We start from the raw sequence: 11,192 nt of genomic DNA, 5'->3' as shown, positions 1-11,192 counted from the left end.
GATAAAGAGCTTCACAGATAAGGAAAAGCTAAAGGAGTTCATCACCACCAAACCAGTATTATATGAAATGCTGAAAGGTATCCTTTAAGAAGAGGAAGAAGAAGAAAAAGGTAAAGATGCAAATTATGAACAACAAATATGCATCTATCAACAAGTGAATCTAAGAAGCAAGTGAATAAATAATCTGATGTACAGAATGAACTGGTGATTATAATAGAATCAGGGACATAGAAAGGGAATGGACTATTCTTGGGGGGTGGGGAAGGGGTGTGGGAAATGCGGGAAGAGACTGGACAAAAATCGTGCACCTATGGATGAGGACAGTGGGTGGGGAGTGAGGGCGGAGGGTGGGGTGGGAGCTGGAAGGAGGGGAGTTATGGGGGGAAAAAAGAGGAACAAATGTAATAATCTGAACAATAAAGATTTAATATAAAAAAATAAAATAAACTATGAACAAATAATAAAAAAAAAAGAATAGAGGGGAAAGGGGGCTAGGGAATTCTGGGAAGCCTGGGTGGGCATGGGATCGCTGTTTTTCATTGGGTGGTGGGGGCGGCCTCCTTGAGAAAGAGGAGGCAGGGGCCATGGACCTTCGGAGAAGAGAACTGCGAAGGCAAACGTCTGGACCTGCAGCTGCCCGAGGAGCCGCACCGCGGCCAGCGAGGCGGGGAGAGGGGAGTGCTGGGAGGGCAGGAGAAGAGCACAGAAAGTAACAGGAACCCTTCTCGCAGGCCCCGGGCCACCGGGGCAGGGATCTGAGGTGCGCTGTGCAGGGTCTCGCAGGGTCTCACGGGGTCTCACGCGATCTCACGGGGTCTCACGGGATCTCACGGGGTCTCATGGGGATCTCACGGGGTCTCACGGGGGTCTCACAGGGTCTCATGCGGTCTCACGGGGTCTCACGCGGTCTCACGGGGTTTCAGCGGGTCTCATGGGGTCTCAGGGGATCTCACGCGGTCTCACGGGATCTCATGCAGTCTCACGGGGTCTCATGGGATCTCACGAGGTCTCACGCGGTCTCACGGGGTCTCACGGGATCTCACGCGGTCTCACGCGGTCTCACGCGGCCTCACGGGATCTCACGGGGTCTCACGCGGTCTCACGGGATCTCACGCGGTCTCACGGGATCTCACGGGGTCTCACGCGGTCTCACGGGGTCTCACGCGGTCTCACGGGGTCTCACGGGGTCTCACGCGGTCTCACCGGGTCTCACGCGGTCTCACGGGGTCTCACGGGGTCTCACCGGGTCTCACGGGGTCTCACGGGGTCTGACAGGAGAAGGGGTGGAGACAGGCGTGCGGGTGGGGGATGCTGGCCACGGTCCTGGGGAGGATGGTGGCCGGGCCAGGGCCGCAGGGGAGACCGCGGGAGGGTGAGTCAGCCCTGGGTAAGTTGTGGTTATAGCACAACAGGATTTGTTGATTAAATGGATGTGACTGCGAGGGAAAAGGAGAAAACGATCCCACAGTTTTGGCCTCAAGCAACTGCACGGGAAGAAAGCTGTGCTGGCAGAACCCCACGTGCCCGGCCCCCAAACCCGGTCCATGGAAGGGGGCGGAGCTCCGGGGCCTCTGTGTTAATACGTTCATACCTGTGGCCACCGGACCAGGGCGATACCTCTCTCCCCTTGACCTCAAACTCTTCCTGTAAAGAACCTCTGGTTTTCGTGGTTTTTACCAGGTCGCGGGTCCTCGAGGAGATGTTGCCGGAAGAGCTTAGCAGCGTGCGGTCTGTCCCCCGGAGTTTGCTCCCCCGTGAATTCTGCGCTGTGCTCTCTGCCTTCTGAGCCCCACCTTCCACTTACTGAACCGTTACTCCGCACCAGGCACCATAGTCGCACATTATTTAATACTCTTAGTTTCATCTAATGGTGGGAAGACAGGCAGTCTGTTTAATTAAGGTGCGTTACCTTGACCAAGATGGCCCAGCTGGGAAGGGGTAATCCGGGACTGAAACCCCTGTCCCTGCTCTAACCATTGCCCTCTGTCTTCTCTGTCCTGGGGAGGACGTCCACTCGTCAGGAGCGTTTCCGCGGGAACTGCTTTCGGAGGAGGCTGGGCCTTCCCAGTGGGAACCTTTCATTCCAGACGGCCATTCTCCTGGTCTCCCCACCGTGACCTCCAGCCTCGTCTGCCGCCCGGTGCCTCTCCTCGCCCTCACCGTGCTTGTCAAATGCTATCCTTTGGCCAAGGAACACCATCCCCACCCCTCTTCCCGGGAATCCTGGGAATTCTGCGGACGTCACACTCCTGTCCAGAATCAACTGACCCATTATCGCCCAGTACTTGCCTCCTCGCCCAGGCGTGATCTGGGCACTTTTGAGGTGGGAGAGGGAACCTCAACATGATGAGCTGAACCCTAATTTCTAATACTGAAAACTCATAACCATTATTATTCATGGCAATCTTTCCAGCGACTTCTCCTGTCCACCCATCTTATTCCACTCTTTCTCCTGACCATCTGTTATGTCTTGTTCTAGAATTTACAAACATCTAAAAGCTGGGCATTTTCCAAATCCTTTGCTAAATGCTGCCCTAAATTGTACTTCATTGCCTCCCTTACAACAGTATAACAAGGAAGTAATATTTATTGCAGCCTTTAAGAAGCCTTGGCCCATCCCTGGCCACGCCGGAGGCGATTTGAAATAGAATGTTGGGAGAAGAATGTCGGGCACCAGGGCCACTGGACGAGCACCTGAGGGTCTACGTGGTGGGTTTGGTCTAACCAGCTGGACCTGTTTGGTGCTCTGCAACCATGGGATGGTGAATACTTGGGGAAAAACACTGCAAATAATGAAGACATTGAAATGTGCTAAAAGTGTCCTTAAAGGATACACCCCACCTTGTTTCTCAGAGACCCGCTTCATCGTCTCAGCCCTCGAGCCCTCGGCTGAACTAAATCACTGTGGTTCAGGATGTCAGCACCTTGTGGTTTCCACCATCACCTTTAACCCCTAATTCCTGGAAGGCAGTCGGGTGTCGAAAAAGGGAAAACCAACCACAACCAAGGGGCCAACAGGGACTCTGAGGAGGAAGAGGATGTGGGTCAGGAGCAGCCTGGTTCCTTCTCCGGCCCTGGGTGGGTGCACCCCCATCCATGCAGGTGAAGTGCTGGAGGGGCCTCCCAGTTCCTTCTAGTCTCCCTCATCCTGGGAAGCTTGAGCAGAGGACGTTTTTGAAAGCTCTTTTCTGGACAGAGGATAGAGGCCACACCCTCACCTCTCAGGCTCTGCATCCCAAATGCCATCAGTCTTCGGGGCACCTGGGTGGGTCCTGACAACTCTGTAGGCAAATGGAGCTGAAGCTTGAGGTGTCGCTGGAAGCACTGGTGAAACATGCACACAGACAGAAGAAAAAAAGATATCCATGGGGCATTTAAACTATAGAAATCCCCTGGAGGACAGCTAAGGCGCTGGTACCACAGACCTTGGCACCACAGACGTCGGCCTGTTGAGCATTACTTATATCATACTAGAGGCCCGGTGCACAGATTTGTGCACATTGAAAGGAAATTAATTAGAAGGTGGCCGGTGGGGCAAGACTGGGCGAGACATGCCGGACACACCTGGAGCCATCCTCCTGTGGTCCCTGTCCAGCTGGCCGCACTGGGGCAGCACTGGGGCTTAAAGGGCATCTGCAGAGTGAGCGGGGTCCCTCACCCTGGCCTGTGAAGATCAGGCTGAAACCAACAGTTTGACATCCCCCGAGCGGGTCCCAGAGTGCAAGAGGGCATTCTGCAAAGTTGCTGTTGCTCGGCAGCACTTGTGTTGAGCATCTGCCCCCTGGTGGTCAGTAAGCATCATATTTACCAGCCGGTTAGCTGGTCAGCCAGTCAGCTGGTCACTTAGCCTTTTATATATATATAGACTAGAGGCCCAGTGCACAAAATTTGTGCACCGGAGGCGGGGGGGGGGGGGGGGGGACCCTCAGCCTGGCCTGCACCCTCTCGCAATCCAGGACCCCTCAGGGGATGTCCTACTGCTGGTTTAGGCCCAATCCCGCACACTCTCACAATCTGCAAACGCTAGCTCCTAACCGCTTGCCTGCCTGCCAGCCTGATTGCCCCTAACCATGCTGCCTCCCTGCCTCATTGCCCCTAACCGCTCACCTGCTTGCCTGATCACCCCTAACCACCTCTGCCTGCCTGCCTCATTGCCCCAACCTCTTGCCTGCCTGCCTGATCGTCCCTAACTGCTCGCCTGCCTGCCTGTTCACCCCTAACTGCCTCTGCCTCAGCCCCACCATGGTGGCTTCATCTGGAAGGACATCTGGAATGATGTCCAGAAGGTCGTTCGGCTGTCCGGTCTAATTAGCATATTATGCTTTTATTATTATAGATGATACAACACAGACATTGAATTCATGGACAGTCACATGAATGAAATGCAAAGGGATATGTGTAACACAAAGTTTGTTTACATATGTCACCAAGAATATATTCAAATAAGAAAACACAGGCTGCTGGCCAAGTGACACTATCAAAGGTAATCCATCTAAGGGCTCAGTAAACTAGGCTGGGAGCCTGCTACAGTGTCTGTAATTTATTTTAAAATACTGTAGCCCAGCTGGCGTGGCTCAGTGGTTGAGCATTGAGCTATAAACCAGGACATCATAGTTCAATTCCAGGTCAGGGCACATGCCAGGGTTGTGGGCTCTATCCCCAGTGTGAGGAGTGCAGGAGGCAGCCGATCGATGATTCTTTCTCATCATTGATGTTTCTCTCTCTCCCTCTCCCTTCCTCTCTGAAATCAATAAAAAATGTTAAAAATAAATAAAAAATACTACTGTATAGTCAGTGTGATATTTTCCAAGGTAAGCTCTCAATCTAAGAATGGTCCGCTAACAAGGTGGCTGCTGTCCAATTGGGCTGGGCTCCAGGGGCAGCCTGACAAGCTCTTTTGCAATTCAACCGACTTTCATTCGCACACTGCATATCAAAAAGTGGGTTTTATTGGTGAAACTAGTGTCTTGTCAGAAGCTCTCCTAGACAAAATGAAAAGCATTCAGGCTTGCCCAGAATAGTTGACGTGATTAGGGGGCAGGAACCCATGAAGTCTTCATCCCCTAGATGGGCTGATGCTTCCTCGTCGGCCGGGTCCGCTTGCTGACTCAGGAGTATTACACGGCTTAACTGGGGACAGTGGTGCTTCCACCTCAGGTAAACCTTTATACGCGGTGTGGTCAGAGTCACAAAGGAGCGAGCTGGGACTTCATCTAGTTTACAGAATAGGATGTCCCAACTGTCTTCATGCAGCGTGGCTATTAAATGCAGACTGTTTCATATGGAAGTAGAATTCTCAACATGCTCACCAAAATCTGGAAGCAAGAGTTAAAGGAGTTCTCTCCAGCTCAGGTTTATCACCAGATTCATCCACCAGCTCCAACAACACTCCCAACTAGGTGAGGGAGAAAGGCCTTAGAAAACTGTTTCTGAAGAATTCTTGGGGTGTGTGTATGGGGGGGGGGGGGGGGGAAGAATTCTGTAAAATTAATGGGGCTTAGACCAAAGCTCTGAACCTACTGAGCTCAAAAAGTATGGCTTGAAAGAGATCGGGGTGATGGTGGTTTGTGTAGACAGAGGAGCCAACAAACCACAGGCCACAGCCATTGTCTACAAAGGAAACACCCGTTAGATTGGAAGAGAAAAATCATGGGTCTAGGCCTGAGGTTGGTGCACACAGGGCCCATGGGGTTTTCAGGTCACGTGTGCACACATCAATGTCTGTGCACAATCTGGGCACCTAGGGGCCTTAGCAGGGGCACAGAATCATACTTAAGTCTTTTTAATTGAACTTAAAAAATAAACAGATGCTGTCAAGTTTGACTTCATAAAATCAGAGGACTTGAGGGGAACATCCTACCTTGTAACCTGAGGACCTGACTGAGGCACTACCCATTGGATAGCAACTAAAATGCCACAGGGTTTTAGGTTCTGGACCAGCTTCTCTGAGATGAAAAATCTTTCAAATTGAAATCTGCTCACCAAGTGGCAACATCTGTACGCGAGCCTTGCAGCAGGGTTCCTTAAGTAAGGAACGCCCTAGGCTTATTAACTTACAGAATTTTGACAGAGATGGGCTGAGAAACCAGAACCAAGAGTTAACGAGTCCTAACCAGAAACAAAGGCAACACACTGCTTAAGCGTGGTTGAAGCTGATGGGCACAAGTTTTATTCTGAAAGTCACTCCAACTTGGCTTTGGAATATAGTTAGGAAATTATTCAGATAAGGCCATGTTTAAAGCCACAGAATTTCACAACATTGTCACAAATGACCAGGAAAATCTGCACTGTTGCTCCATCGTGCATCCCAGCTTAACCTCTCCCCACTGCAACCTGGAGACAGGGCCTGTTACCAGGCGGAAGGGGGAGAACTGTTTTGGTTTTCAAGTGCCTAGTGGAGCTTTAGAAAGCACAGAAAAGCACGCCTTGTTGCCAGCACTAACACCAACTCCAGTGTGTAATTCTGGGAAAATGTCATACCCACTGTTTAATGAAATAAATTTTGCATGTGCCTCCGAAGTTGTACATGCCAGTAATTTACAAACAACAGACTATGTAAGTGGAGCTATGGGGCTTTTCCTTACAAAACTGATAAATTTGTTAGAGCTTTTGGCACCCACTCCTCTGTTATCTGTAGCTTTTATACTTGTTTCACAGGGCTGTGCTAACCATATTACACTCCAATGACAAGTTTTTTCTGAACACTTTTCAGTGGCAGGGATCCCACTCAAAGCCCCTTTTCTCCAACCACCTCCTCTCTTCATCACCTCCCTTTCCCATTTGCCCTTAGAGCTATGAACTACTGAGGTTTGTGTGGATCCCAAAAGCCACGGAGTAAAATGCACAGGTAAGTAGAATACCTGCTGTGAGGGACCATCAAAAGAACTCTTAGGAACCCTTCCTGTTTTTTTGTTTATTGTGGCCTATGGATCAGAAAAAAACACAGTAGGCTTAGTGACCACTGTGCATTATTGAAAAATCAAGTATTAAGAGGGAAAAATATTGGGGGGGGGGAGGGGAAGAGAGGAAATAATGGGATGGGTTTTTGTGTCGCTTCTGTTATTCTAATAATGTAATTTGCTATCCTAAACTGTATTTCCTTGGGGGGCCACAGGGAGATGGGCTTTCTGTTAAATTACCTGCGTCTAATTCTAAGAATCCACTACTGTTAGTAAAATCCCAGGCTCCAATTCTGTGGGTTAAAAACAATATAATCTAAATCCAAATCCAAACATTTCACTGTAGCCATTAACAGAAATTCTTTTATGATTATAGCCATAAAATCATAGGAATGTCTTTTTGCTCAGAGTTAAAGTATTTTAGGAAGCTAAATGAATGACAATCTGAGAAAGTCATGAGGTAGATTCTACTATTTCAGTCAAATTTCAAATTCCATTGTTCTCTGTGATGAAATGTCCAGGAATGTGATGCCCATGGAAATCCTACATACAATTATAATTTAGCAGGAATTACTCTGGGAGTCTTAAACACACAGCATACTCTATTCCATAAATTACACATATAAAAGTACACATTCTCTGTAGCTCTTCCTCTTCACTGTAAATCTCCGAGTCATGACATTAAACTTCTTCCAGAACACTGGACAGAAAGACTTGTTACTAACAACCCGGACGTGAAGACAGGCTCCATAGAACACTGACAAATGTACACCCCAGACTCTCAAAGCTAAAAAAACCTCTCAAAACTCAGCATCTGATCCTAAGAAATGTGAGGGTGCAACCAAAACAAACAATAGTGTATTGACTTTCTCCTCTACATCAGTCTTTGCAATTATTATCCAATAATTCCAAAAGTATGTTAATTCAGAAACTAAAGAAAAAGGACACAAGAATTTGAAGGACTTAAAATATATTTTTTTATATTGATAGTCTGTCTCTTTCTACCCTAATACATCATTATTGATTACATACAGGATGAGGTGAGGTATTTGTAAAATAGCTGGTAAAAAATAATTAATATACAGTATTCTACATGAGATGGAATCTTAAGTCTTAAGTGTTCAATTCATCACCTAAATTAAACTGCCCTAAACAAACTTACAGTTGTCTCCTCAAACCATGTTAAAAAAAAGGATCTTACATTTCCCCAGAATTTGTGCAGAAAAGGGAAGGCATATAATTGGCAATTTCTATGCCTTACATACAAAGTAATGCATTCATACAAAATCAGGACCTCAGTTTAGCATAAAAAGAAAAAAAATACTGGGTTAGAGATATAAAATCTCTGAGTAATGGTTAGTTAGGCTAGTTCACCAACAGCAAAGAAATTCAAGTGGTCAACAGTCTTGAAAATGCTTTATTGAAATGTGTGACTTATGTGCAGAAGATGGGTTTGAAAAGACCACAGCTTGAAAACTGGGTTTGAACGTTTCAACAACTGAGAAAAAGAAAATCGCTACTGGACTGGACTTCTAGGATAACTGGAAGCCTGCGGTAAAATTCTCCTTCAAAACACTTCCGTCACAGAAACTCAAGGAAACAAAGCCGTTATATTTGGAAACGGTTGGAGTCTGAGGTGCGGAGGAGAGCGAGTTTTCTAGACAGGTGGGGTGACTTCTTTTTTGGTTACATCTGGATGAACATGGACTTCACAGTTCTCGGAAGAACACCAGAGGGTGTTCAAGTCTGTATGCTCGTCGTGTTGCAGACACAGAGAAATACACAGGAAGGAAGAGGGCTAGGGAGAGGAGACTGCGAGAAGGGTTCAGAGATGAGAACTGGAACAAGACATGATTAGGTTATAAATTTATCAGAAGCTGTGCGCACCTTTTTTTAAAAGTCCTACATTTACATTCCAAAAACTGCCCCCCAAACCCCAAACCCGCTGTTCCTGCCTTGGAGCTATTGTGAAAGTCTATGCACAAAACTGCCAACAGAAAATAAAAAAATATCCCGGCCCCTCCAAACCCCCAAAAGCTGTACATTTTTTTTTACACATAGGATCAATAATATAGGCATATAGGTGGCATGATTGAATTAAAAGGCTTTACTTTTTATGCCTGAAAAAACCCAATAAATAAAAGGTGCTGAAGTTAGCATTAAGAATTTGGTTGTAATATATTGACAAAATCTGGAAAGGCAAATCCTCCAAGCTCCCCTGATACTGATCTGTCTCAGCAACTATGAAGCACATACATAAACAACGCAGATATGATTGAGAATGTGAGATTTTCAAAAACAAAGACGACATAATTCAGGTTAATTTTGAACAGCGGACAAATGAAATTCATCTACACCTGAATAAAACATATTTAACAATTGAAAAAAACTTTAAACAACCACAAAAAGTAAAAACTTGAAACAAACATGAGCAGATTTGTTTTAGGGCACACGAACGCCCTGCAGCAGATCCCGACAGTGGCTTTACTGGTGTGTCTTCTACAGATGAGTTACAGAGACAGGCTGAGCTCCACGCGGGAAAGATAACGAACAGGCGATAGGACAGTCACACAGGGCGGAGCCGACACCCGCTACAACTCCCAGGTTCCACTGCAGAGCTGGCTTTATGCGTAGGAGGCACACAAAGAAAGGTGATTCAGGCAGACATTATTCAAAAGCTACTTCATCATGTAACTCTTTTGCCTGGTAACCACTGAATAATGTTTGGGAAAGCTTTGGGCTTTTATTTTTGTTTAAGTTTTACTCCTTGTATTTAATATTTTAAATAACAAGGGCACTAAAACTCATGCACGCTGCAAAAAACCTCATGCAGTAGTTAAGGTAAACCATCCAAGCAGTTTTTATTCATTAATATTCATAAATACACACAGCAGCTTCATTAGAGATTTCAATTTTCCTCTTCAGTTTGAATGTGGAGTATTAGGAGAGCCTTCTGCATGTCAAGGTACAGGAAGCAGAGGTCGCCCCTGCACTGCTACCTACATTTACCTGCTAGAAGTAAAAATTAGTTAAGTGGAAATGATTATCATATATATTTTCTCTCTTCCTTTTGAATGTACACAATGTAACAAGAGTGACAGACCTGAAATTACAATCACCAAACAAACCCAAGATAGTTGTTGTCCACTTTCATTGGCAAATACAGCACAGAGGACATTGTCTGCGAATTGGGATGTCATCAAAGAGGAGGTGGTGGAGGCTCATTTCCTTTATTACTCTCTTTTAAATTTAGGTTTTCTAACGCAACATCTAAAGGCATAATATCTACACAGCCCATAGCACCAAAATCTGCCATCTCCCCCCGTTCATCCTCGTCTGAGGAGGAGCTCTCCTCGCGCACCAGGGTGGACAGAAGGAGCTCTTGAACAAACAGGCTGCGGTCTGCGCGCTCACTTTCCATGGACTGGCGCTCTGCTTCAGACATTTTAGGGTCGTTCAACCTGTGCAAGTCAGACAGAAAAGATCTTATTGGACAAATATCAGCGGACAAAGGCATGGCCAACTTCGCAATGTCCCGCACTGCAGGCTTTCCCGGTGGCAAAACTCAGAATCTGAGACACATTGTTGGAACACCTTGCTCTAATTTATCACTGTAACTTTGCTGAAATTCCACATATTTGTAGCAATACTGTTACCTGAGGTGCAGTCTATGCTTTCATTAGATTCAGTAAAACAAATACATTTAGATTTCTCACACTTCCTTCAGAGAAAACTGCAGTGAAAATTGTTCTGAGCAAAACAAACTTTCTAACAGACCAGATGCTTGGGGACATAGTGATTTCCTTAACCAGGATTTCACCCGTGGGTAGTAAAAATGGGAAATACTGCCCTAACCGGTTTGGCTCAGTGGATAGAGCCTGCAGACTCAAGGGTCCCAGGTTCGATTCCGGTCAAGGGCATGTACCTTGGCTGCGGGCACATCCCCAATACGGGCATGCAAGAGGCAGCTGATCGATGTTTCTCGCTCATTGATGTTTCTCTCTATCCTTCTCCCTTCCCCTCTGTAAAAAATCAATAAAATATATATTTTTTTAAAAAATGAGAAATACTGGTATAGCAACCCTGGTCACAAAAAAACAAAAGCTCTAGTGATTAGAGTATTTGACTGAAAAATTTCCTAGAAGTTCCCTTGACTTTTCTCTGATTCCATGTAATTCTTCCTGAGATGAAGTTATATACCAGCGGTTCTCAACCTGTGGGTCGCAACCCCTTTGAGGGTCAAATGACCTTTTCACAGTGGTGGCCTAAGACCATCAGAAAACACACATATAA

At 46.5% G+C, this 11,192-nt stretch overlaps 1 protein-coding gene across 1 annotated transcript in view; it reads right to left on the bottom strand.

The window, feature by feature from the left end:
- Nucleotides 1-8,298: 8,298 nt before the first annotated feature.
- Nucleotides 8,299-11,192, bottom strand: part of KCMF1 (potassium channel modulatory factor 1) — a 72,457-nt gene continuing 69,563 nt past the window's right edge. Inside the window, exon 7 of the mRNA XM_070429595.1 lies at nt 8,299-10,360. Coding sequence (XP_070285696.1) covers nt 10,099-10,360 — 262 coding nt within the window. The 3' untranslated portion in view covers nt 8,299-10,098. The remainder of the gene's footprint in view (nt 10,361-11,192) is intronic.

Source organism: Myotis yumanensis, unplaced genomic scaffold (assembly GCF_028538775.1).
Source record: "Myotis yumanensis isolate MYYU_CA2020_CCGP unplaced genomic scaffold, mMyoYum1.0.hap1 SCAF_11, whole genome shotgun sequence".
Classification (NCBI taxonomy): domain Eukaryota; kingdom Metazoa; phylum Chordata; class Mammalia; order Chiroptera; family Vespertilionidae; genus Myotis; species Myotis yumanensis.
Note: the sequence above shows the minus strand (reverse complement) of the source record. Positions and strands in the feature narration are given on the sequence as shown.